Source organism: Ciona robusta, chromosome 6 (assembly GCF_009617815.1).
Source record: "Ciona robusta chromosome 6, ASM961781v2".
NCBI lineage: Eukaryota > Metazoa > Chordata > Ascidiacea > Phlebobranchia > Cionidae > Ciona > Ciona robusta.
The window spans coordinates 4,411,222-4,438,770 of NC_143240.1; the positions used below are offsets into that span (position 1 = coordinate 4,411,222).

Here is a 27,549-nt window from a genome sequence, read left to right on the forward strand (position 1 = left end):
TGTCACAGTTGGACAAGATTGCGTCAATTAGCGTCACAAACATAAACGACAATGCCCCATTATTCGAACATAATCCATACATTGCTAATATACCCGAAGATTTAGAGATCGGATCCGAAGTTCTCCGAATCCAAGCTTCGGATCCCGACACTGGGTTCGGAGGAATTGTGCAATTCTCATTAGACGAGGTACGAATATTGTATGGAATATTTAATGACATTTATTTCCTTGAATTTGAAAATATTAGTTATATTTAGTTATAAAAAAATAGTTTTGTAGCAAATGGGGAAAAACCTAAAAAGATAAAATTATGTTTTAAACAAATCAATAACACTCCTAAAATACCAAAACTCTGTTTTATTTTTAAACTAATTCATGTTTTACTGAAAAATGTAACATATTTTAAATCCATTTTCGCCTTAAAATTATCAAAATTGCAAAAATAGTTTTAAAATTCCGCGAACGCTATATCGTGACGTAACAATTGGAACGCCTTGACGCAACCAATATTCTGGCATTGTTCCAAATCGCCATTATAACAATGGCGTCTGTTCAATCAGATCAATTGATCCGGCGTCTGATGCCGACTGCCATTCATACTGTATGGTGTAGCACTGCCGATGTAAAATGTAAAAGGACTGCCTATATAGTTGCACGTTTTGTAAATAGGTGGCGTTTTTTTTATTATTTTACTAAAAAATGGGGCGACATTGCTAGAATACAGTAACGTAAAAATCTTGTAATTTTTTTTTAAAAGAATCCCTTTTTCCCTTTTTAGAGATTATGGACGGTTTTTAGACATATTTTGATTACTGTACTTGGTTATTAATAAACATCGCATAAGAAATGTTTGGGAAATATGGGATATTATGTGCTAACGGTATCCCATCTTACCCCAGAGTATAAAATACCTTCCACATTTCCCATACAAATCCACCACATGTATTTACATCAAATATAATCCTCCCAGAGCGACCACTGGTCACCTTGGAAGACTTCCAACTTTACTTTCCCACGCTTGCTCTCAACTTACCTTGTATATCGGCAACGTATAACGTTCCGGTAAAACGAAACAGATACGTAAAGTAGGGGGAAGATGGGACACCTTTAACACATAATATCCAAATATCCTGATCGTGTTTTAAACAATTAACAACGATCTATGGGAATCGTGAGGATACGGTTTTACAATTCTTTGAATGTTCCTTGTTTACTACCAATCCAAAATAGCATTTTTTGGCGTTTATCTGCGTACTTATTGTTTCGAAGATATTTTAAATTTTTCATGTTAAACAAGCTACACCAAATATGTTCCAATTTTACGTCACATTTGTTCTACGTAATGTTATTTACGTAGAAATCTAAACCGTGACGTCACAAAATCTTTCCCAGACGAATAAAACTACATTGTGGCATTTGGCTACGTCATAAAAGAACAGTCGTCATTAATGACGTCATAAAAGTTAATTATTACGTCAACTTAAATTGCTTCAATAATTTTAACCCCCAAGTAAACTTTATTTAACCTCTGACATTATTTAAGGTTTTTGATTTTTTTAATTTTGAACTTTCGTTTTATTTAACCTGACTATTTTATATTTGACTTTATTTCAGGCCTTTAACTGTTTTTTTTGCACTTTGCGTGAACTTTATTTTAACCTTTAACCTTATGCAGTACTAGGTTTACCCTTATTATATTTTGTTGGACTTTTTACCGTTAACTTTATTCCTGGTCTTCAATCTTTTTTTAAAACTAATTTACCTCCTTTTTTTTCTTATCAGGCCTTTAACTTTTGTAAACTATTTAATCATTTTATTTCATTCAACCTTGTTGTTTTTTATTTAACCTTATTATTGTTTAACCTTTGACCCTTGACCCCAGGCACGTGACTTTCCCTTCCACCTTGACCCCGACACAGGGGTCATGACCTTGCAATCTGACCTCGACTACGAACGGTTGCCAAGTTACCGGTTTGACGTCACAGCACGTGACGGCGACTTAGACAAGTAAGCGGATGAATATTTTAATTTTTTTAAAAATATTGTGGGAATTTTTAATATTTTTGGTTCGGCAGTGCGCATGCTATAAGTGGCCATAACACATTAAAAATAGTTATGTTTGTTAGTAACTCGAACGAGTATATGGTTTTAATATTTTTTTTTAATTCGACAGTGAGCAGAAAACATTTAAAATGATTGTATTTTGTTGCTTGGCATAGAGCATGGGGCTTGATTCCATGGGGTGTTTTGTTGTTAACTCGACAGTGAGCATGGGGCTTGACATGGGACATGGGCTCGACGGATTGAAAATGTGTTAGTTTGGTTGTAACTCTATATTTTAAAAATAGTTTAAGCTGGACAGTGGGCATAAGGTCACAGTGAGCATAAATTGATAATTGAAATCTGACTTTAAGGAATACAGTAATATAAAGTTTAGCAAAGAATTTTATTATTGGGCACGTAGTGTTTTAAACTGTTTCTGCTTCTGTGAGTGGTGAGTGGATTTTTGGGGTAATTCGACGGCGAGCATAAGGTCTAAACGGTTCCCACGTTTTTCTTTTTTACGTCATAATCCGCCTTGTTTTCCTAAATTTCCCATCGGTTTTTGGGAATTCTGCTCGATTAGTTGAAATTGGATTAACTGGGAATGAGTCAAAATATACGGATCATGATTAATTACTGGTGTCTAGTCTCGCTGGTTTATCACTAATCTTGTAATGACTAAGTCAGTGACGTTTATTGAATAACAACATTATGTTTGGGTGGTATACGGTTAAATGGGTCCTGGGAAAAAAATGGAAAATTTATTTTTGTAGTAAAAATTAAAGTTAGCGCTACAGCGTAGCTCGCTACGATTTAAAAAATATTTAAAACCAGCGTTGTCCAGCGCAGGTCAGCGTAGATATTTCTTTGTTTGTTCTTTTAAGCGGTGTTTACACTACAGCGTAGCTCGCCTCGCTGTAAAAACAACAACAAAAATATCTACACCCAGCGTTGTTCAGCGCAGGTCAGCGTTTACACTACAGCGTAGCTCGCCTCGATGTAAAAACAATGTATCTTTGTTTTCTTTTTTTTACACGTATAACCAACCACCCCACACATAGTTATCCACACAACGATTGGTGCGTTATCAACACAACGATTGGTGCGTTATATTTAATTTCTATACTCGTCGAACTGTTGTTTCATCACCCACTCAGCTGTACTTCCCCTACTGCTGCCTGCTACTGAGAACAACATCACACGTGGCCGCTCTTCTTTCTGTGATGACGTCATTGTTGATGACGTCACGGAAAATTTAAAATGAATTAATTAATGTAACTTATATCCTCGCGTGGCAAGGCAACAACAGTCGTTATAACACAGATGTTCTGTTACATACACCTCGTGCCCGCTTACTCCAGACATATTAAACCACAAAATGGCAGTTAAACACGTCATAAACGATAGTTCTCATTTTAACTACGTCATAATGAACGTCGCGTGGCCCACGATCAACAGAAGGGTCGCGTCATAATATTTTATTACGTCATAATACGGATTGTTAGAAGTTGAATTAATTTTCATTATGCGTCATCAAACAACTTTTGGGATTTAATAATGGTCTTTATTCCGTCATAATCAGCTATTATTCACGTTTATGTGACCGAACAATACGCTTTATTGTTACCTGGGTTCGAGGCTCGACGCTGCTACCATTGTGAGCGCATGTGCTCTTCGGCAACACGACACTTATAAAAACTGTGTCTCCAAATTGTCCCGCTATGCGAGTATAAACAGTTGCATTCATTCATTGTTACCTCGTTGCCAGGCTTTGTTACGTCACGTATGACGTCGCCGCTGCTGCTGACGTTTTCGCTGATGACGTCACTGCTCATGTTGTTTATTTTTTCCTTTATTCTCTTCTTTATAATTTCCAAGCATTTCGTGGTGTCCCCGGTTACCTGCATATACGTAACAATCGTAAACAATCTATGGGTACTATGATAATATTGTGACGTCATACTTGAGATGATTGTGACGTATGTTCGTGACGCGATGGAGGCGTCGCTGATCTTTCCTGTCGAGATAAAATAGATATTTAATCCAAAATCTTCGAAAGCATATGCAGAATAGTTGCTACAGCTACTACCCATAGTATCGTTGTTATACAACGAACCAAAACTATTGCAATTATAGTTTGTTTCGTGGTTTGGAAATGTACGGGTTTTGCACGCCGTTTTTTAACTATTGTAAAGGTACTAGCAAAGGTCCAGAAATTCCTTATCGTGTTTTATCGCGAAAAAACTGAACTTTACCTCGCCCATGTAATTAAACGGTAAGTTAAGAAGAAAATATTTGTTTTTCTTTTTCTCCAAACTCAAATTATGTAACGTTGTGACGTCATAGTTGTTTTACCCCTTTTCTAGAACATAGTTCGTCCCTGAGTTTTCGTTTCAAGACTTCGCTCAAAACATTCTTCAACAACAAACTTTCATTCGAACTTAGCTTCTCGCGTTCCCTTGTTCCGCTATTATGACGTAACAATCCATGGTGTGTTTTCGGTCTTACAACTTTGTCTTTCGGATCTAAAAAATATTGATTATGACGTCATAATGTCATTTTGCCTTAGAAATTTCTCTTGTTACACGTCACAAAGTTTAAATTTAAATATAGTAGGTGGGGTAAGATGAAACATGTCCCATCTTACCCCAACCTACTTTATTACAAATCTAGTAATGCATTGTTTACGTCATAAATGATTCACGTTCTTAAATAACACGCGATGTTTATTCGTTAATAATTTATATTGTTGAAAAGTTGATTGGTTGATTGGTTAGGCGGGGTTGAGTTATTACGTTGATAAAAGTTATTGTTGCTTTTTTAACCAGAAATACATGTCTTGCCAAAAAACTTACACGTAAATAAATCTTATGCTCTAATATAGCATTTTTTGTTAGTTATGTTATATATTGGAAACTTTTCGTCTCCATTTCGTGTATCAATATACGTGTCTTGCCTTAAAAAATACATACACACACCATTAAACATAAATTCCTTACCCTAGTTACAATAAACGTAAACACTTTTATATTTTCGTCACAAACCTTTTTTTCGTTCGCTTTTCGCGCCGACAGTCACGGGTCTTTGTCCGCTTAAAGAACTTCCTGTATGACGTAATAATCAATATGACGTAATATTATGTATGACGTCATCATTACGACACAACCGCTACTCACGTTCACTTTTTATTCCGTCAACGATTTCAAAAATTCTGCTCTGTAACAGCGCCACACAGCGGCGTTCCTCACTGCTTAATCTATGACGTCGCTTCCGTTTCGTTGAGTCCTGTTTTGCTGACTCAGCAGAATTTTTAGCTGATGTAAAAATATGGGGTGGTTTTAGTTATATATAGAATGTACGTGTCTTTAGAAAAACTTCATATCGCTTTAAATAAGAAATGTTTAAAATGAATCGAATGTTTTGGTTACCCTCGTTTAACCTTCGCGGCCGCATGAGGCGATAGTGAGCGATGTTCCGTGACGTCATCGTATTCAGCCCCAGTTCTCGTGAAAGGGGATTTCCCTCGCCTATAGTTTTTATTATTTGTAACTTATTTATTATCACATGGCGGAGCAACGACAGTCGTTATAACACGGGTGTTTTGTTTCATACACCTCGTACCCGCTTATGAGTTACCACGCATGTAACTTTGTGTGTAATACTCCTGCCGAATCTTAAAGTTAACCAACAGGCACTTACCGTCGTCGACGTCACTGTTGACGTCATCAGTGACGTCACCGAAGTTTGAATACCTCACTTTCACCTCACCCATGTAATAAAGTTGAAAGTTAACAAGAAAACATTTGCTTTCATTTTTTTCTGAACTCAATTATGTAACGTTGTGACGTCATAGTCGGTTTTATTACAAGTTATAAGGGCATAAAATTATATGGAGAAAATGTCAAGAATACATGCAAGTTATAACACGCCTGTTTTATTATGTGTTGATTAGGAACACACACGCCCACAATAGTAGCAGTGTCAAGCCTCGAACCCGTAACCATCTGGGCTAGAAGCATGTGCGCTAATTACTGTTACACGGCGCTAGAATACGGACTAACTGAATGTATTTGTTGAAACCTGAACCACAATACCTCAACCTTACTATATATTTTTAAAAAAATGTATATTATTTATCCCCCAGTCCCATTTATGGGATATAATGCGCTAACAGCATCCATTTCACCCTAATCTAAAATATAAACGTATTATTTTTCCCCAGTCCGTTGTCATCATCCGTGCCCGTAGTCATAACAATCGATGACGTTCAAGACAACGAACCTAGATTCGTCCATTTACCTTATAATAGAAGAATAAACGAAGATATTGCAAAGGTGAGTACATTGGATGTTGTGTTTTCGACGACTTTCCGGGCCCTTTATAGTTGTGTCTCAGTGATTCTGGCCCTGATCTGGTGCTCATAGAGTTGAACGTTTCGTGTGTAAACAAAGTACGATTCTAAGGCTACAAAATACGTAACAGGCAAAAATCAAGTCCAACCAATTGTTATATGAAAGATATATTTCGTCTAAAAGGCATCGTCGGTCTCTTTTTTTGGGATACTGTTGGCGTTTCTTTTGTGGAAATGTGTTAAAGTTATACACATCTTTTTAAATCCCAGGTCTTCTGGCATACCATGCTGTAGGACCTTACCCATATATTAAAAAAAAAAACATTTTCCAAACTTTCGTTTTCTCCCAGGGCACCAGTGTTGTGACCATTTCCGCCATAGATGGCGACAGAGGGCAGCCTAATGACGTAGCTTACTCCATTGTTTCCGGTAACGAAGACGGGAAGTTTTCACTAGATTCCTCCGGTGACGTCAGAGTTGCGTCACGAATCGATCGTGACGTAATCGGGTTTAGCGGAAGTTACGTATTAACAATTCGCGCGACTGAAATACCAACGGGTGGATCGAGCGGCGGCGCTTTTCGTGAAGTCAGCTTTGACGTCATAGTTGATGACGTCAACGATGAACGGCCTCGATTTGAACGACGTAGTTACAGAATGAATGTTCCTGAGACCACACCTGTTGGTACTGCGCTACCCATGCTTATAAGGGTCGAAGGTATGATCTTTGTTTGTTTATTATAATTTTAGTAACTTTATTATATTATTTAGATTTTTGGTAAATTATAGAAATGTTTAGTTTGTAACTTCCTTTATAATAGTAACTTATTTTTAATTAGTTTAAGTTTCTTTGTTTGTTTTATATAATTTTGACAACTTATAAATTTGTTTGTTTATAACAATATTTTATTATTTATTTCTAATTAATATTTAAACCCTGGTTTACAACTACTTTTATGACGTCACAGATAAAGACCAAGATACAAATAGTGACGTCACAATGTCGGTTGAATGGAACATGAGCGACCACATCGCGCTTAGTCCTGTGACGTTTCGTCATCGTGGTGACGTCACAATCGTTCTAAAACAACCGCTCGACTTTGAGACGCAACGCCGTGTTCAGTTCCGGGTGAGAAATATTTATCTTTACGACTCTAAAAAGGCTGTTGTCAATACCATTAGCACATATTATCCCATTTTTAATGATTATATTTTATAGTACTGTGGGGTAAGATGGGTACCGTTAGCACATAATGTCCCATATTTCCGAATCGTGTTTTAACAACCAACAACGATCTTATACATTCGTGAGGATACAGTTGTATAAATCTTTAAAATATTCTTTCTCAACCACCAAATGGGACAAGGAATGTAAATGAAAACATGGACCATCTTGCCCCAACCTATACTATATGTAATGTATGAAAATAAAGGCCAAGAAAAATTTAAATTTGGTAAATACTCGAAAATAAATGAAGCACGTGCTCCCTCTTGATTGGTCCATCTGTTAATTACGTCACAGAGGATCACAATAAATGGGAATCTGAATATAATGACGTCATCATCGCGGTTTAAATTTTTATCGATTGTCTTCAGATATTCGCCAACGAAACAAACAATCCAGCATTGTTTACTGAGTGTGACGTCACAATCGACGTCGAGAACGAAAACGACAATGCTCCATTATTCGCGAATACAGAATATCACGTTAACGTGTCTGAAAACAGTAAGTTTTGTTTGTTTATTGTAATTTTTACAACTTTTTAGTACATTTTGCTGCTATATATATCTTTCAATTTCTTAGTGTTGGTGTAATGGCCAACTTTGGCATAAATTTCAAGCCTGCCTCAATGTAGGACCTCACCCATATACAATGAAAGAACCAACCTTTTTTGTACAAGAAATATTAACAACAATTATACGTTTTTATGCATAGCTTTTATAAATATTGAAATATCAACGTTATTTGGACGTTCTTGCTATTTTATGATCGTGTTTTATAAACCGTCCATCGCCTTACTTTTTAGATGTAAAATACGACTTTTTAAAACATTCGTATATGCTGCAAATAAAGAATCCAAGCGTGTCGTGACCTTAACGTTGCGAACCATTGCTTAATGCATGGATATAATAACACAAAGTTGCACTAAAATAACCAAGGCTTCATGCATTATGTATGAATATTAGTTTTGGCTCCTATGCCGGTAATCAATATATGCCTGTACTGAACTATAGCGGGTTTAGGTAACATGCATTATAAATACATTCTGCTATAACATATAAAAGCAACTGGCCAACTTTGTGCAGTTTATGGGTAAATGTAACTTATTTATCCTCGCATGGTGGGGCAACGACAGTCGTTAAAACAAGGGTGTTTTGTTTCATACACCTCGTGCCCACTTACAAGTTACCACGTATGTAACTTATTTATCCCCGGCGGGGCAACAACAGTCGTTATAACACGGGTGTTTTGTGTCTTTTTATTTTTGTTTCTTTCAGTAAAGCACTTAACAGCAATTGTCTCTAATGGGCTGTCTGAATTGTCAACCATTCAGAAAAACAATCACTCACATTCATTACACATATCGATATCAATTCCCGATGTTGTGTTAATTTCCACAGCTGAAGTCGGCGAGCTTATATTCCGGGCATCAGCTACCGACCACGACTCGGGAAAGTTTGGTAGAATATATTACTCGCTAGAGGACGCTCACGGTGACGTCACCATAGGTAGAAAAAGTGGAGAGATAAGGTTGTCAAGGAAACTGGATTACGAGGAGCGGCAAAGGATAAGGTGGGTGAAGTATATTGTAATGTTATTATATAAGATGGTCCATGTTTTCGTTCTATTTTCCTGTCCTATTTGGTAGTAAACAAGAACATTCAAAGAATTGTAAAAACCATGTCCTCACGACTCCCATAGACCGTTGGTTAGTGTTTAAAACACTATCAGGATATTTGGATATTATGTTCTAAAGGTGTCCCATCTTACCCCACAATACTATGTGTAATATAAGCATAACATATATGTATCTTAGTGACGTCATTAATATATGACGTAACACTGTATGTAGGTACGCGATATTAGCACGTGACCCCGGTCCCTCTTCACGAATCGCTCGAACTTTCCTCTTTATCTACGTCATAGACGAGATTGACAATATCCCGGTATTCCCCCGACCACTTACCGATGTCTACGTCATCGAAAATTCCCCCAGAACAAAACTCACAACTTTAAAGGTATTTGTTCATTACGATAATTGAAACACATTTAAAATGTTAAGTTCGGCATGTCATGTTATTGTATGTGATGAATTCAATAAATATTTATTACGTCACAACTTATTTTCATTTATGACGTCACAGGCGATAGACGCGGATGTTAATGACGTATTATCATACACACTCACCAATCCTCAATATGGCGAATACTTCTCTGTGACGCACAATGACGACAAAACAGGCGATGTGTTTCTAGAACGTAAGTACATTGTTACGTTTTATAACGTCACATACATTCTATTTTATTCTATTCTATATGAGTGAGATTCTTTTCAAAAGGCTTCATATTTAGGCCATAGTTGGCCCATTACCCCACACCCAGAATGCTACAGCCCATTAGTGACCACTGGGTTAAAGCAATTGCCGTTAAGTGTCTTATCCAAGGACACATACGTCCACAATTGTGTTGAGCCTCGAGTTTGTAGCCTATTAACGTATTTTCCTTACAGGACCCATGGATTACGAATCCGTCACTGGAGGCAGTATAGAGCTCACTGTTGACGTCACAGATTCAGGATTCCTCCGCTCCACAGCGACACTAGTGGTCAATGTAATAGACGCGAACGACAATCGACCACGGTTCGTTCGTTTTAACAACATCTCCGTGGAAGAGGTTAGATAATACTGTTTTACGTCATGATCTATGACGTCATGATGCGTGACGTCATGGATACCACCTTTACTTTAGAGTTGTGATTTGTTTTCAATAATTTACTTTAAATTGAAAAATGTAATTGTAGTTTGTTGCTAATTCTCGTTCGCTTATGTTAAGCTACTGAAAATTACTTTTATTACGTTTCTACAAAGTGTAGTATATAGAAAGGTGGGGGGAGACGAGATACAGTTAGCACGTAATATCCTGATCGTGCTTTGAGATAATAAATTAAAAAGTGTTTCATCTTCCCCCACCCTGCTATATAGTAGGGTGGGGGAAGATGGGACACCTTTTCAATTTATTTTCTCGACACATTTGGTAGTAAACAAAAAACATTCAAATAAATATAAAACTGTATCCTCACTACTTCCATAGACCGTTGTTAATTGTTTAAAACACAATCAGGATATTTAGATACTATTTGCTAAATGTGTCCCAACTTCCCCCACCCTGCTATATATGTATTTTTTATTTGTGTTCACCACAGAACATCGGGGGTGGGATCTTGGTCGGATCGATTTTGGCGGACGATGACGACAGCGGAAATAACGGGCGGGTTAATTATTACGTCACAAGCGGCCAAGAAGACTTCGGTATTTACTTTGTTTTACAATTAACGTAACTTTTTAAGCAGTTATTAATAGAACAATAATTTGATTTTGGCAAGTTCGTGACTGGGTTTGTACAATCTACAATATTTAAATAATAATTTATGTGTTATGCAATACGTGCTCATTCATTAGTGCTATGTTCTCTTGTATTTATATGAAAGAGATTTTTAAGTCCAGAACTTCTGGAACTAATTGTTTTACCAATTAATTATGACGTCACTTAGGTACCGTGTTCCGTTTGAATGAGCTCACTGGTGACATCACAACTAAACCGGGGATTTCCCCCGATTACGAAACAATATCTGTGTATGACGTCACCATCATGGCACAGGATAATGGAATCCCTTCATTGTCTGTAAGTAATTCTAATATTATGTGACAATGACGTCATAATCAAGTTTGTTACGCCATCAGACAACGCGGAAGTTACGCATCGAGATTGATGACGTCAACGACAATGCTCCATTGTTCACCAAATCCATTTATGACGTCACAGTGGACGAGAATGACCGATTACGTGACTTCGGCGTCGAAGCCACCGATGTAGATAGCGGGAAAGATGGGACGATAAGATACCGGATATCAGGGGGTAAGTTGGGTTGTGACGTCATAAGCCGCTTGATAATGATCTTTATTGTTTAAATAAGAGACTGATGATGTTGGTTATTGTGTTATAGTAGGGTGGGGGAAGATGGGACACCTTTTCATTCTATTTTCTCATCACATTTAGTAGTAAACAAAGAACATTTAAAGATTTATTAAACCGTATCCTCACGACTTCCATAGACCTTTGTTAATTGTTTAAAACACGATCAGGATATTTGGATATTATGTGCTGAAGGTGTCCCGTCTTCCCCCACCCTACTATGAGTATATTTGGTTTACTTAGGCTTGGTTGGTATTTAGATTTAGGTCCGATTTGACCCATTACCCAAATACTATTTTTAGTCAGTCACTACTATAGTGCATTTTTGCATCATAATGCACTATTGTAGTGGCTGACTAAAAATAGCTGGCAACATTATGTCCAGCAGATAAGAGACCTTAAGTGCTTATATTGTTGTAGACTAGGTTTTTGTTTGCTACGTACTTAGTAACACTTGGTGTATTCTGTTATGTTGCAACGAGAAACATCCAATAGTATTGGTGCTAGATTATGGCCAGGAATTCAATACATTTACACCCATTAACATTAATATTTATGTTTCAGGCAACGACCGTGGTGTTTTCCGTATTAATGACGTCACTGGTGACATCACTAACGTCAAAGTTCTCGATTATGAGCGGTTGGGTGACCACGTGATGCTTGACGTCATCGCACAAGATAACGGAAATGACGTCCAGCTCAGCTCTTCTGCCAAGGTGACGTCATGATCCTAATTTTTTAGTACTTAATAATTAAAGCAATTAATTAATTAATTATCCAGTTTTGCAATATATTAACAACTATCCAGAAATGGCCAGGGGTCGGCCATTACCCCAACACCCATTAGTGACCACTGGGTTGGAGCAATTGTTGTTAAGTGTCTTGAACACACATGCCTACAATGGTGGAAGCGTTGAGCATTGACCCCCATCCTTCGTTTACATCAACTATATTTTTCCAATGAATTATATACTTAGAGGTCTATTAACCCATGCAGGGTGCTATTATTTACCACGTTTAAGTGCCTAATGTTAGGTTATAATAAACAACAACGTCACACAGGTCGTCATAACGATAAATGACGTCAACGATAACGCTCCCATATTTTCCCGCTCAACCGAAACCTCGTTCCAAGTTCAGGAAAACATCCTCGGTCCCAAAATCGCTAAGTTCACCGCTTATGACGTGGACAGCGGGGACAATGGACGTGTGACCTATTCCATTGTCACTGGGAACGACGACAGTGAGTATCACGTTTATTACGTTTTGTGTTTGTAGTTTGCCGTTCATTTTATTGAGCACGTATTGTTCCTACAGCTCCCATTTCATCACACAGTTGCTCTTGTTATCTTTCAATATCATTTGAACGTGGACATTTATTAAAGCCTAACTCTCTTGTTTTGTGTTAACGTTTTGTTGCTCATTTTTTTTCTTCTTTGTTTTAAATAATCCCGTCTTCCCCATCGTATTTAAATGTAACTTTCGGGGAGGATTGTTTTTCTGTATGGCTGACAATTTTGACAACCCATTAGTGACCTGTGGTTAGTATATATATAAATATATATACTGTTTTAATTAGTCTAATCTTCGCTATTGTATTCGAAAAGATAAAATAAACATCCTTTGTTTTTAGACACCTTTACAATTTCACCACTGGATGGGGAACTACGCGTCACACATGGGGTGGAGCTCGACAGGGAGCATAAGGCCTACTATAACGTAACAATACGTGCTATGGATGGAGGGGAAATACCCAAGAATGATACTGTAAGAATTTGTGGGTTGTTTAAGATAGATAAAATGCTTTATGTACACTTTAATTTAATTTAATAGGATGTAACAGCCATGGTTTTTATACATGTTTTGTAGTTAAAATATGAAGTTTTTATATATGTTTTTACTTCTCTATGAATTTTTACTGATATTTTTTGTCTAAAAATAAAGTGTTTTTTTTTTCTGTTTTAATTTTTTTTTCCTAAGAAGAATTTTAAATTTTTGTAATTAAGAATATTAATTTGTTACCAGAACCATACAGACATTAAGTTATTCATTTGTTAAAAATGACACAAATTTTATTTTGTGATTCAGATCTTCACTCAGATTCATGTAACAGATGCAAATGATAATCCTCCCCAGTTTGTGCAGTTTCCCAACCGCATCAACCTTAGTGAAAATACCGTCATGGGGTTTTCAGTTTATCACTTGGTGGCAGAAGACATGGATTCGGGAAAGTTTGGAGAAATAGAATTTTCGATCGAAAACGAAGATAGAACATTCTCTGTAAATTCAAAGGTAACCTGGCCTGGATTTGAACCCAGGATTCCTGGTTCTCCAACCCTGGCCTGGATTTGAACCCAGGATCCCTGGTTCTCCAACCCTGACCTAGATTCGAACCCAGGATCCCTGGTTATCCAACCCCTGGCCTGGATTCGAACCCAGGATCCCTGGTTCTCCAACACCGGCCTGGATTTGAACCCAGGATCCCTGGTTCTCCAAACCTGACCTGGATTCGAACCCAGGATCCCTGGTTCTCCAAACCTGGCCTGGATTCGAACCCAGGATCCCTGGTTCTCTAATCCTGGCCTAGATTCGAACCCAGGATCACTGGTTCTCCAACCCTGGCCTGTATTTGAACCCAGGATCCCTGGTTCTCCAACCCTGGCCTGGATTCGAACCCAGGATCCCTGTTTCTCCAACCCTTAACACTAACATATAAATACAACACACAGACTGGAATCATCTACCTGATGAAATCATTAGATCGCGAAACACGAAGCGAATACAACTTACAACTGGTTGCTCGGGATAATCCTCGCGATTTAAAGAATTCTAGAACCACAAGAAGAACAATGCAGGTGATTGTTACGTAACAATTAAACAATAATGAACTATAATTTAACTGATTGTACTTGCATAACACCTGATACAAATTGAATAATATAGTAGAGTGGGGGAAGATGGGACACCTTTAACACATGATATCAAAATAGCCTGATCATGTTTTAAAGAATTTACAACGGTCTGTGGAAGTCGTGAGGATACGGTTTTATAATTCATTGAATGTTCTTTGTTTACTACCAAATGTAAAGAGAAAACTAAACTAAGGGCGTCCCATCTTCCCCCACCCTACTATATTCCACCTAATATAAAACGTGCTGATATACATAGCAAGAAATTATTGCAAAGCATAATATAACCTAAAGTTGCTCTTTAGTAAAATTTAGTTCTGTTTGAACAAGTCATTTTCACAAAAACACCCATAGTTTAACTAATTGTCTTATAGATCCTAATCGATGATGTTAACGATGAAACCCCCCGATTTGTGGGAATCCCCTACATTGCAGAAATAACCGAGAATTCCCCTCCAGGCACCGAACTACGATTTGTGGTAAAACTTATTGTTTTTTTATTTAAAATTTCATTTTTATTTATGTACCATGGTAGTGGTTTCTTTTTCACATTTTTGACTTATATTTTGTAAAAACTGTAATTTGGTTCATTTCCTTTTATTAATCAGTAATTAATGTAACATAAGGTATATATTTGGTATAACAAAAGGTATTGTTTATGGAACATTATGTTATGTTATGACTTAACAGTCAGAATCACGATGTGCAGACGTGAGTTGTATGAAACAGAATAACTGTTATAACAACACAATTTATCAAAGATAAATATTAATTACTTCAATTACCATTATTTTACAATTCTATAAAGTCCCAACCGATCGTTGCCATTGACAACGATGACGGAAGAAACGCTGACGTCACTTATTCCCTAGTAAACGATGAGTCAGGGTTTTTCGCGATCGATTCTTTGACTGGAAGTTTACGGACAATTGTCAATATAGGTTGGATTATGATGTCATAAATAAATAAAATGTAACATTTTTGTTGTTATCTATAATATGATATTTCTATGCTTTGAGTAAAATGCAAGTAATTCCTACTTTATTGGCAGGTTTTTTTTTACTAAAAAACAATAAAAATAGTTTTATCGTTTAGAGATGATAAAGAATACACAGGGTCTTTTTGTTTAAAATAGCAATTAACTATTTTTTGTCACCATTAAGTTGACTGCTACAAAAATCGAGATTTCATTCTATATTTTACTATTAAATTTGTTTAATTAACAATATACAACGTTCATACCCCATATTGTTACATCACAATCTTCTTTATTAGATCGAGAAGAGCTAATTGATGACATCATAAAGCTAACAATACAAGCCAGTGACATTGGGTTTATGACATCACAAACAACTGTGACAATCAATGTTCTCGACCTAAACGACAACACCCCTAGTTTCGGTAGCGCTCGAAGGGTTCGGACTCGTGTTCGGGAAGACTTGAGATGCTGTCATGTAATCGCACGCATGGGCGCTTCGGATCCAGACAAAGGGGACAATGGACGGTTGTTTTATTCCATTGTTAGCGGGGGTTATGACCATTTTGTCATCAATCGAGACACAGGTGAGTGGTGTTTTGTATCTTTATGGGAGTACTTTCATTTATTCCGTTGAATGGTATACACAGTCTGGGTGTTGGGGTGATGGGCCAACGCTGGCTTAAATCTTGAGTCCTTGACCAGGATCTCACCTATATAAGATAGAACGTGCCTAAATCCCAGGTCCCATAGCGTGCCGTATGACGTATAGAATATAATAAAGTTTATAAACCTAAATAACACCCAGTATTTTATACCAACCATAATTACATCACTCAGGCAGCATTACAGTCGCGCCTGGTCAATCACTGGATCGTGAAGTGATGTCACAATACCGCTTGGTTGTCATGGCAACCGATCGAGCTTCCAACCCGCTGTCAAGCACGGCGGTTGCTACGGTTACCATCGATGACGTGAACGACTCCAGGCCGAGGTTTCTGTCTCCGTTTCTCAGAATCCAGGTAATTATGAAGTTGCGTGTTTTATTCATTTATGTTTCTAACAATATGCTTACGCAGTATTTTAACCTGAAAGAACCTAATTTCATTATTACCCAATTATTTACCTTTTCTAACAGATGTTTTATTTCCCTGTAAACTGAGAACTTATCCAAACTTTGAGGTTTTGTCTCAAAAACTGAAAATTTCTGTTTGCTTTTTTTGTTTACACAAACTTTTCTTCGCTATTCTTTGATTTCAGGTTCATGAAAATTCACCTGTTGGGTCAAAGGTTACGACCCTGGTTGCCACGGATGACGACCTCAACTCTGACCTCGTGTTCTCTATGACATCAGTAACCATCTATGATGTCATAGGGAGACCCGTTGTCGTGGATACGGCTATTGATGATGTCATACAGACGGATAATGACATAATAATATCTTGGTTTCACCTCAATTCATCTAGTGGTGATGTCACACTAGCTTCTAATGACTTAACAGTAAGTATTATGATGTCATACATAACATGTATATGATATCCTATGCAGATTTGCTTTATTTTCTTTTGTTGTTAAAATAAATGACTTATTACATTATACTGTTTGTAGGGTGTAACGGTCACGCCTTTTTGATAAAGTTTTAACAGTCGTTATAACATGTTTAAAACACCCATGCCCGCTTACGAGTCACCACGTATGTAACTTAATTATCCTCGCTTGGCGGGGCAACGACAACCGTTATAACACGGGTGTTCTGTTCATACACCCCATGCCGGCTTACAAGTTACCTGTATGTAACTTATTTATCCTCGCATGGTGGGGCAACATTAGTCGTTATATACACGGGTGTTCTGTTTCGTACACCTCGTGCCCGCTTACGAGTTACAATGATTCATGACATCACACCTAACCACAATGACATCATACCTAACCACTATGACATCATACCTAACCACTATGACATCATACCTAACCACACTGACATCACACCTAACCACACTGACATCATACCTAACCACTATGACATCACAGACACATACAACAGTAGATCGTGAGGTTTGTTCATCAATCACAATAACGTTCAGTGTGAGAGACGAAGCTTCTTACACACCGGAGGTCGCCAATGCTATTCAACATATGATGTTACAGGTTGGACTCGTTTAATTGATTTATTTGTTGCTTGTGAATAATTAAAGCAGATTTAAATAAATGTTTAGATTACTGGTGTAATAAAATAAATGTTGGAAAGGCAACTTATATATATTTACTTTTTACTTATTAACACAATCTAAAAAAACACCATTTTTTAACAGCTGATATGCAATTTAAAATAACTAACCAACTAATTTGGAGTGAACAACATTTGCAGTAAAAACTATTTCAAACTAATTAATTAATGACTTTTCAGATTGACATCGTTGACCAAAATGACAATTCCCCTGTTATAACCACGGAGACTGGTGACATCATCACTGATGATGTCATCATATCCATAGACGAGGAGTGCGATGTGGGGACGATGTTGATGGGGTTTGGGGGCAGAGATGTGGACCAAGGGGTAAACGGGAGGGTTTCGTATGAAGTTGGGGGTCCGGGGAGGGGCTTGGTGGGCTTGGATGGCGGGGTTGGGGGTAAGTTGCTGTTTGGGGGTTTTTAGGGGTGAATGATGGGGTAAAATAGTATTGGACATTAGTTTTGGTATATACTGTGGGTGAATGGGGTGTAGGACAGAGTAGTTGTGGGGTTGTTTGGGATTTGGGGGTAAGTTGGTGGGGTTGGGGGTAATGACAGTATTGGGCCAACTCTAGCTTAAATATCTGTGTGTTGCAATAAATCTGCTCTGTATAAGTCTTCTACAAATACATCGCCGGTATAGGATAGAATGATTTATCATAAAATTACGATGTTTTTTTTAAAAAACTTTAATTAATTAACCTGACCTTTCTCATCAGCGAGCCTCGTTACCAAGTCTCGTCTCAATCGTGAGGTTCTATCGCCTCCCGGTGGCCCTGGTTGGGTGAACATCACGCTAACAGCGAGCGACCATGGGTTCCCATCACCCAGGTCAACGAGGGTCATCGTGAGGGTGAGGGTCGATGATGTCAACGATAATTACCCCGTGTTTACTGAGGATAACTATGATGTGAGTGGGAAGATTATACATTGTGTTTTCATTGTATTCTATGTGGGTGAGGTTCTTGTTAGACCAGAGTTGGTCCATTACCCCAACATTGTATATGCACATTCCATTCTATATAGGTGAGGTCCTACAGTGAGGCACGCCATGGTAACTGGGGTTTAGACCTGAGTTGGCTCATTACCCCAACATTGTACATGCACATTCTATTCTATATGGGTGAGGTCCTACAGTGAGGCACACCATGGGACCTGGGATTTAGACCAGAGTTGGCCTATTACCCCAACATTGTATATGCACATTCTATTCTATATGGGTGAGGTCCTACAGTGAGGCACGCCATGGGACCTGGGGTTTAGACCAGATTTGGCCCATTACCCCAACATTGTATATGCACATTCTATTCTATATGGATGAGGTCCTACAGTGAGGCACGCCATGGAACCTGGGATTTAGTTGCCCATTACTCCAACATTGTATATGCACATTCTATTCTATATGGGTGAGGTCCTACAGTGAGGCACACCATGGGACCTGGGATTTAGACCAGAGTTGGCCTATTACCCCAACATTGTATATGCACATTCTATTTATATGGGTGAGGTCCTACAGTGAGGCACGCCATGGGACCTGGGGTTTAGACCAGATTTGGCCCATTACCCCAACATTGTATATGCACATTCTATTCTATATGGATGAGGTCCTACAGTGAGGCACGCCATGGAACCTGGGATTTAGACCAGAGTTGCCCATTACTCCAACATTGTATATGCACATTCTATTCTATATGTGTGAGGCATGTCATGGGACCTGGGATTTAGACCAGAGTTGGCCCATTACCCCAACATTGTATATGCACATTCTATTCTATATGAGTGAGGTCCTACAGTGAGGCATGCCATGGGACCTGGGATTTAGGCCAGAGTTGGCCTATTACCCCAACATTGTATATGCACATTCTATTCTATATGGGTGAGGTCCCCAGAGTTGGCCTATTACCCCAACATTGTATATGCACATTCTATTCTATATGGGTGAGGTCCTACAGTGAGGCACGCCATGGTAACTGGGATTTAGACCAGAGTTGACCCATTACCTCAACACCCAGGCTGCTACAACCCATTAGTAAACCATTGGTGAAATGTTCTTTAACTTTTTTGCCCAAGAACCTTTATGTCTATCTGTATAAGGATCAAACATTCAGATACAATGTAAGCAGCAGTTATAGCACTAGACATTTGAAATTAATAAGGTCCTATCTGCTGACCCATCGTTCAACGCTTACTATAAGCTATAGCAGTGCTCTTCAACCGGTGTGCACGGTGCACCAAAATATGCCAGGGGTGCACCAGTGCAAAAAGGTATACAAGGGTGCATCACAAACTTCAACAATTTTCAGTAATAATACTCAGTTTTGAACATTTTTAACAAATTTAGCCACTTTCCTACAGTTTTTTTTATATGAATTCTATATCTTGCATCACTGGGAAATGTGAAACGTCATTATTTTTACGTTAAAGCAATCAGGGGTGCATGAGTTCGTCGCAACAACTTTATGGGTTCACCAACCCACAAAAGGTTGAAGAGCACTTGGCTATAGGACCTTATTATAATATCCCATATTTGAAACTTTTTCACCCAGATTGAAATTCCCGAAGATTTACAACCAGGCAGCATTGTGACGTCAGCAATCGCTATGGATATCGATGACTCAGCATATGGTGATGTAACATACAAGTTACATGGGGCGGTGGGGTTCTTTACCATTCATCAAATATTGGTATTAATTATTCCTTTAATCAGTAAACGTTTCAACAAATATATATTACTAATATTATATGTTGTATGGTATTATAGGCACCAAACCTGGGGTGGCAGAGGGGGCAGGCCAACCCCCAATTTTCTTCTTAACTTTAAACATTATAACCAATAAGTTAGAACAGTGATATTTATTAATATGTTGTTACTAGGCAGTAATATTCAAATAAATATTTCAAAATGTTGAATTTATTGAACTAACATTTTTGTTAACATCTTTTTTGTAGTAGGCGCTTTTACTCAAGTAGTTTTTTACCCAAAGCATGTTTTAAAAATCATTATTTTGCTCTTAATCTTCTTTTTTAAGGTTTCAATTAGGTTTCAAATTTAAGATAAAAAAATTTATATATTATATATGCTGCCAGGCATTTTTACAAAACAATTTTTTTTCTGGTAAACAAATATAAAATTTATTTGATGTTGCTATGATGTCATAAACACCCATTATGACACAGGGCAAGATACGACTCGTGAAACCACTGGACCGTGAAGTAATATCGGAACATAAACTGACGATAGTTGCTACGGATAACGTAAGAGGTTCTAGAAACAATAGAAAGAAAACAACAAAGAAGGTAATTATGATGTCATAAGGAGAGGTATATTGTAGAATGTGGTTGGTGCGCCTGCCTCTAACATGGAGGTTATGGGTTCAAGGCTTGATGCTGCTATCATTGTGGGCGGATAAGACCTTGGGCAAGACACTTATTGGGCATTAAACTGCTTTACACTGCCGCCATTAATGTTACATACGTGGTAACTCGTAAGCTGACACAAGGTGTATGAAACAGAACACCCGTGTTATAACGACTGTCGTTGCCCCGCCATGCTAGGATATATAAGTTACATATATATTGCATTATTATTGTATTATGACATCACACTATCTCATTATTAGATGACAATCACGGTGAGTGATGTCAACGACAACTCCCCAGTGTTCGACCAACCCCAACAATATAAGATCTCCGTGTTGGAGAACACGACCCCTGGTACAAGGGTTGCCATGGTTACGGCTACTGATCGTGACGAGGGGAATAACGGTCATGTGACTTACTCTTTAAGGGCTTTCGTAGGTGGGTGTGGTGTAACTGATGATGTCATAAGTGATGATGTCATAATTGACGATGTCGTATTTGTGATGTAACTACTCTTGATGTCACAATCAGAGTTTGTGTCTAATGATGTCATTATTCTTGTCGCGGTCGCTTGCATTATGTTTGATGACATCACAAGTGATGATGTCATAATTGATAATGTCACACAGCAGTTTCGAGACTAAACACTTTAACGCACTGTCTCCCCCACTCCGCTACTACCAGTTGACCGAGAGAATTAACTTTGACGAAACTCGGCATCTTTAAACCGTTCATGCGTGTGATCACATGACGTAGGAAGCGATATCGGTCGTCAAACTGACTGATTCTGTAATAATGAGCGTGATGATAACTTTATGATGTAATAATAAGCTTAATGGTGTAATTGAGCCTTACGAACAAAAATAAGAAGGTTTTGTTAAAATACGAATAATATGTGAAATTATTTCTTTATCTCTATGGGATTTAAAGCCAAACCAACTTGAAAATATTAAAATGCACAAAACAAACTTTATTAAAATGCAATAAACCTAACATGGTATAGCTTGTTCGTGTTATAATAAAACGAGAAAACAAGGTATTCATAAAAACTATTCAGTAAAAACAGGGTCATTTAAAAAAAACGTGGTCATTTAAAAAAAGCGTGGTCATTTAACTGAACACTGAGTAAGTTATGTCATAATAAGCCATTCACCTGTCATTGCCACAATCGGCCATGTATAAATAACCGGCTGCGTCGAAACAAATTCCAAACGGATTCCAAAACTCCCCATCATTTGTTCCTTTGCCACCAATTGCATGTAACGGTCGACCAGCTAGTGAATACACCTGGTGTATATATTTATATGGATGGGTGTAACTTGTTTATTTTGCGTGGTGGGCAATGACAGTCATTATAATACGAGTGTTTTGTTTCATACACCTCGTTCGTGCTTACGAGTTACCACGCATGTAACTTATTTATCCTCGCATGGCGGGGCAACGACAGTCATTATAACACAGGTGTTCTGTTTCATTCAGCTCATGCTTGCTTAAGGGTTACCACAAATGTAATTTTGTGGGTGATTGTTTTTCTGTGTGACTGACAATTTAGACCACCTGTTACCTTAATCTGATGGTTCTGACTGTCGCTCACAACGAGTTCATTACGTCGACTGATCGCTACCGCCACCGGCTGGTTGAAGTTCATAAGTTTAGACCCTGGACATAAAAATCATAAATAATAATTTTTAAAAAAAAATGAAACAGAAAAGAATCTATACGTGAACATTTTTTATAGAAATTTGATCATTTTTTTTAAACAACAAAAATTATACAATGATTAGGATAAAGTGCAATTTTATCACAAATATAGAAAAAATACAAATGACATCATCTGTTACCTTGGTAACCAAACCTTTTTCTAATATTTCCCGTTTCGTCGTAAACAGTGACCGTATGTCCAACTATGTCTGTGACGTAATAATTACCCATTGTGTCGCAACAAACGCTGTAACAATTGTTCCGGAATGTTCCTTGTCCAAAACAAAGCTTTAATCGGCCGTCTAAAATATAAAAATAACAAATTAAATGAAACAGTGTATGTATATTAGAACTTCAGTTAGAATACTATATCAATAAATTTAGGTTGCAAATTTAAAATTTAAAGTATAATTTTGAGTATTAGTTTATGATTTCTATGTAAAGTTATATTATTTCTATTTCACCTATTGTAAACACCCGAACCTCGCTCCCACAACAAACCACTATGAGGCGCTGTTGAGTTACGAAGAGACCTTTCGGTTTAAAATCGCTACCGGTGTCAAATTTTAAACGAAAATTTCCGAATCTGTCGAAAATTTGAACCCGATTGTTGTCACTGTCGCTGACTATGATGTCATCATCGATTGTGATGTCAAGGCCAGATATAACTCCTGGTGTAAAAACATGAAAATAAAAACCATAAATCATATAATATAAAATCAAAATATATAAACTATTATATTTAAAATATGGAAACTTTAAACATAAATTCAAAAAAAGATTAAATTCAAAATAAACAAAAAAAAATAAAAATTTGAATGTACAGATATAAAAGGCAGGTGTGCTAACCAGTTTTCGAGGGCGCCAAACATAGAAATGTCTTAAAATGTTGTCAAAATATTAAAAATATCGTCAAATGTGTCGTTACCTCCGAATTGACTTAGCCTGTTTCCCCTTCCTCCAAATTTAAAGAAATTAAAACTTGAATTCTTTCGACCTAGTGATCATAAGTATAAGATGTTTGTGTGAGAAATAGTAGGACGGGGGGAGGTAGGACACCTTTTCATAATATTTTATCGTCCCATTTGGTAGTAAATAAAGAACATTCAAAGAATTATAAAACCGTATTCTAACGACTCCCATGGACCATTGATAATTGGTTAAAACACGATCAGGATATTTGGATGTTATGTGCTAAAGGTGTCCCATCTTACCCCACAGTACTATATATTATTTCTATGTTTACCATTCTTTGGTTCGTCATAATGTCGTTTACTCATCCGCATAATCTGGTTTTTATATTGAATTTGAGAATCTGTCGAAAAATCTCGTTGATGCTTGATGACATCATCATTGTCGGTTGTGATGTCATCAAGTGATGATGTCATAGGCATGTATTGTAAAGTAGATTGACTCCCAGGTTTGACACATGACAGCCTAAAGTTCCGTTCATTGGAGTAACTTTTCTCAAGCGTCGTTTTACCTGTTATGTTAAAGTTAGTGTTAGTTAATATGGAGTGTTAAAGTTAATATTTGTGCAAAAAATTGGAAAGTTTTAAAATTTTAAATTCAGTTTTCAATATGTTTTAAACATAATTTGTTGCTGTTTTTCATTAAAAAAATGAATTTGGTTTCATCATTTAGTTTAAATCCCCCCTGACTTTACATTAAGATTCAATCATGTTTGCAGTTTTTCTTTAAGTATATGTAATTATACAAACTTGGGTAATGGTTTAATCTCGGCATTGTGACGTCAGAAGATAGCTCTTGTGACGTCACAAATCCCGAATCGTTCCCGCTTTTTACGTCATCATGTGTCTTATCTGAAACGAACAATTAGATTATTGCAACGTACTTGGTGGCAGCGTCGAGCCTTGAATCCGTAACCTTTGGATTAGAGGCAAACACGCTAACTACTGTATCACAGTGTCTGTCATAGAAATATAAAAAACTCACCGTGTTTACAGGCGCGTGGCAAGGTGACGTCATCGGTGACCTTTGACCTCGTTAACAAATCTCTTCTTCGTTGAATTTTCTCAAAATTATCGAACCGGTAATTCCCCTCTTTAGCTACCGACTTCTTAACCTTCGGCATTTCGTATATATCCGGTCTCGAATCGCTCAATTGTGACGTCACAAGCAGGCCTTTATACTCGTCATAACCATACCCCGCTAGTTCGAGATAAATCACTAAGTTTTGGACAGTAGCTTTCCATTTGTGACGTCGCCGCCAAGATAATAGGACGTTCGATTTCCGCTCATGCTCGCTGTCGAACGCGGTAACCATCCGCTGAACTTCTATCTCGTTAAAACCAAGCCTTCGACCCAGGTACCATGACGTTCTAGTCAGTTCTGTCGATAAACTGAACACAAATTGATCGTTAGTTTGAGGTAAAAGTAACTTTTCTCTCATGGGTAACTTTATAAGGTGCTTTAACAGTTAATCTCTATTTTATTCGTTGTGGTATTTCGGTAATAAGTCAGGTCTTATGTTTCATCATATTTTAGTCAATTTTGTTGATAAATTTTAGTAAAAATTGACGCTGCGTTGTAAGCTTGTCGGCGTTTGGGGGTAATTGGCCAACTCTGGCCCGTATGCGCTGTAGGACCTTTTTACCCATACCCCGCGAGCGTTCATGGGCCAACTCTATATTTTACAAATTACTCTGTGCTTACGGTCTTTTTATTTTTGATAAGAAACTAAGTTTTTGATACCTCGCTATAAAACCTCACCCATATAGAATAAACCAGGAATTGCATATACAGGGTTTGGTTTGTATACTGTTCGCCGTTTATCCCACGAATCAGTGCGACCAGTGTTATCAAATATTCGACTATGACGTCATACTTATATATTTGATCCTTTGTGACGCGTTGCGATCTCCGGTCACGCTTCACTTGTTTCAGGAAATTTCGTTTCTTGCTTCGTTTGCTACGATCGGAAACAAAGGATAAAAACATGTTGACCAAAGAATGTTTCGAAAATCGGACAATTTGTAACAAATGCAAAAAATATTAACGTGATAAAGCAATATGTATATTCAATATATTCAGAATATGCCAAAAACCCCGAGATTTTGTAACATAATGTGTAAAAAAAATAGAATAAAATTGAGGCAAATGAGTTAAAAACTACAAAATGTGGTAAAAATACAAATTTAACAAACAAAAGTAATAAAAAAATGTCTTAAATCGTTTAAGTAAGAACTAAAGTCCCTATGAATGCGTATTGGGTGAAATTAGCAAAATTTACTTTTCGAATTTGGAATATTAGACAAAGAATTATTAAAAACTGTTAAAAACCCATTTCTATCTCGTCAAAATGCTTAAACGTCCCCGCGGAATTTCAAATAAATTGAATCTAAATTCCTTGGATTACGTAACAATCCCATAGTGATTTAACAATGCATGTGATTATGACGTACCTGCTGTGTTTCCTACTCGTTTGTTCTGCAACAAAACCTATAATTACTTCATAAGTTAACGTGATAATGACGTAACAATAAGAATAACACTTACCATTATGACGTATTTTATTTAAATCCAACTCGTTATGAGATAATTTCCCGCCCATTTTCAAAACTTCAAATTAAAATCATTTTTCTAGAATTTTAGTTCAATTATAAATCTTAAAACAGCATTGTTACGTCACAGATACATAATAAACTAAATCTGGAACAGTGATTGTCATTTACAACTTCTGCTGTTGTTATTGTCTGTTCCAAAACTAGTGTCGTTTCGTCGCGAATGACGTTATTTTATCATTGTTTGCATCGAACTCTGGACTTGTAAACAATCGTAATACATTGTTCTTATTATATGTCTTTTGTGACGTAACTATCTTACTCCATACAAGTAAAATAAGTCTAACCCAAAATATTGTAAAGTTACATACGCGGTAACTCGTTAAGGCCCGAGATGTATAACAACACACAGGCACACACCAAATAATAAACAAACTTCATAATATGCTATGAACACAACCACCATATACATTTACATATGGGATGCTATGTTCTAACGGTATAATATAAAATGATTTCTTGACGGTATCCATCTTACCCCACGTTAATACTTAACTACAACCACCAACTACGACCACAGTATAACTATCAGATGCTTTTACATACGCAATATTATTATATGCTGATGGTGTCCATCTTATACTCCACAATAACACATAAAGTTACTTAACTAGGACTACGTTACAGTTAACCACTAGATACCTCCGCACTTTAATAAGAAACCTCAGCCTTCACCACAAAACCCACACCGATAACAATAACACCCCCCCCCTCAATCTCGTGGATTGCTCTTTTACGCTCAATCATTCGTGACGTCACAACGACACACCCTCAATTTAGCGCGATTTCGCTACGCGTTGCATCGAAGTCTATTGTGACACGACATTCCCCGCTATTATGACGTCATAAAAGTTGTTATCGCGTAATTAGCTAGTTCTAGAATACGTTCACTTTCGATTCTTTGTTCCTTCTACGATTGTTACTGTGGCGTTTCTGGACGACTTTAAAATTTGAGAATATTCAAAACATATATATATTTTTTTCAACCACAGTACAAAAATTAGACAAATTTACTAAAAGACTAAATAACCACTCATGCCAAACCTTGCATGTTTCCTCCCAATTGTACATCCGTATTGAGCATATAATGTAATGATGGTTGCCACCTTTAAAATATAAAGTATAAATTCCAGGTCCCATGGTGTGCCTTGCTATAAAACCTCCCCTATATAGAAAAACAATTCACATCGAATTCTGGCC

The 27,549-nt window shown here is 37.2% G+C and overlaps 3 protein-coding genes across 6 annotated transcripts in view; 1 reads left to right on the top strand and 2 right to left on the bottom strand.

The window, feature by feature from the left end:
- The window catches only part of LOC149735159 (cadherin-23-like), a 48,515-nt gene that overhangs the window by 9,501 nt on the left and 11,465 nt on the right, over positions 1–27,549 (top strand). For both annotated transcript variants that reach the window (XM_089879352.1, XM_089879354.1), the window contains exons 5-33: positions 9–188; positions 1,883–2,007; positions 6,266–6,377; positions 6,745–7,111; positions 7,362–7,522; positions 7,990–8,119; positions 9,016–9,187; positions 9,468–9,633; positions 9,760–9,874; positions 10,125–10,288; positions 10,818–10,923; positions 11,166–11,296; positions 11,356–11,530; positions 12,152–12,303; positions 12,650–12,830; positions 13,221–13,354; positions 13,676–13,879; positions 14,317–14,442; positions 14,871–14,975; positions 15,305–15,437; positions 15,772–16,059; positions 16,313–16,494; positions 16,733–16,972; positions 17,504–17,620; positions 17,880–18,102; positions 18,424–18,614; positions 20,251–20,388; positions 20,882–21,001; positions 21,325–21,502. In XM_089879352.1, coding sequence (XP_089735478.1) covers positions 9–188; positions 1,883–2,007; positions 6,266–6,377; positions 6,745–7,111; positions 7,362–7,522; positions 7,990–8,119; positions 9,016–9,187; positions 9,468–9,633; positions 9,760–9,874; positions 10,125–10,288; positions 10,818–10,923; positions 11,166–11,296; positions 11,356–11,530; positions 12,152–12,303; positions 12,650–12,830; positions 13,221–13,354; positions 13,676–13,879; positions 14,317–14,442; positions 14,871–14,975; positions 15,305–15,437; positions 15,772–16,059; positions 16,313–16,494; positions 16,733–16,972; positions 17,504–17,620; positions 17,880–18,102; positions 18,424–18,614; positions 20,251–20,388; positions 20,882–21,001; positions 21,325–21,502 — 4,816 coding nt within the window. The remainder of the gene's footprint in view (positions 1–8; positions 189–1,882; positions 2,008–6,265; positions 6,378–6,744; positions 7,112–7,361; positions 7,523–7,989; positions 8,120–9,015; positions 9,188–9,467; positions 9,634–9,759; positions 9,875–10,124; positions 10,289–10,817; positions 10,924–11,165; positions 11,297–11,355; positions 11,531–12,151; positions 12,304–12,649; positions 12,831–13,220; positions 13,355–13,675; positions 13,880–14,316; positions 14,443–14,870; positions 14,976–15,304; positions 15,438–15,771; positions 16,060–16,312; positions 16,495–16,732; positions 16,973–17,503; positions 17,621–17,879; positions 18,103–18,423; positions 18,615–20,250; positions 20,389–20,881; positions 21,002–21,324; positions 21,503–27,549) is intronic.
- Positions 2,183–5,910, bottom strand: LOC149735160 (uncharacterized). 2 transcript variants are annotated; one of them, XM_089879416.1, is made up of 8 exons: positions 5,743–5,908; positions 5,472–5,570; positions 5,220–5,357; positions 5,088–5,147; positions 4,399–4,568; positions 4,007–4,060; positions 3,801–3,944; positions 2,183–3,261 (listed from the first exon to the last, which is right to left on the bottom strand). In XM_089879416.1, the coding sequence occupies exons 1-8, from the start codon at positions 5,813–5,815 to the stop codon at positions 3,157–3,159; spliced, it is 843 nt and encodes a 280-aa protein (XP_089735542.1). In that variant the 5' UTR covers positions 5,816–5,908; the 3' UTR covers positions 2,183–3,156. The 2 variants fall into 2 exon arrangements, with proteins under 2 accessions (XP_089735542.1, XP_089735541.1); XM_089879415.1 differs by lacking the exon at positions 2,183–3,261 and having other exon boundaries at positions 3,652–3,944; positions 5,743–5,910.
- Positions 20,809–26,777, bottom strand: LOC149735161 (uncharacterized). 2 transcript variants are annotated; one of them, XM_089879385.1, is made up of 12 exons: positions 26,285–26,777; positions 26,191–26,227; positions 25,614–25,697; positions 24,722–25,128; positions 24,487–24,588; positions 24,012–24,248; positions 23,694–23,762; positions 23,230–23,436; positions 22,906–23,067; positions 22,629–22,723; positions 22,218–22,351; positions 20,809–21,851 (listed from the first exon to the last, which is right to left on the bottom strand). In XM_089879385.1, the coding sequence occupies exons 1-12, from the start codon at positions 26,337–26,339 to the stop codon at positions 21,686–21,688; spliced, it is 1,755 nt and encodes a 584-aa protein (XP_089735511.1). In that variant the 5' UTR covers positions 26,340–26,777; the 3' UTR covers positions 20,809–21,685. The 2 variants fall into 2 exon arrangements, with proteins under 2 accessions (XP_089735511.1, XP_089735512.1); XM_089879386.1 differs by having other exon boundaries at positions 26,191–26,215; positions 26,285–26,774.

Excerpts from the sequence above, each read along its gene's own strand:
- LOC149735160 (XM_089879415.1), bottom strand. The coding sequence starts at position 5,815 with ATGGGTGAGGTGAAAGTGAGGTATTCAAACTTCGGTGACGTCACTGAT. Across the intron at positions 4,569-5,087 it reads GAAAAGCGAACGAAAAAAAG|ATCCGAAAGACAAAGTTGTA; the intron begins GTTTGTGACGAA and ends AATATTTTTTAG. Across the intron at positions 3,945-4,006 it reads ATACGTCACAATCATCTCAA|GTAACCGGGGACACCACGAA; the intron begins GTATGACGTCAC and ends ACGTATATGCAG.
- LOC149735161 (XM_089879385.1), bottom strand. The coding sequence starts at position 26,339 with ATGGGCGGGAAATTATCTCATAACGAGTTGGATTTAAATAAAATACGT. Across the intron at positions 23,763-24,011 it reads TTATGACGAACCAAAGAATG|GTCGAAAGAATTCAAGTTTT; the intron begins GTAAACATAGAA and ends TATGATCACTAG. Across the intron at positions 23,068-23,229 it reads GGTTCGGGTGTTTACAATAG|ACGGCCGATTAAAGCTTTGT; the intron begins GTGAAATAGAAA and ends TTTATATTTTAG.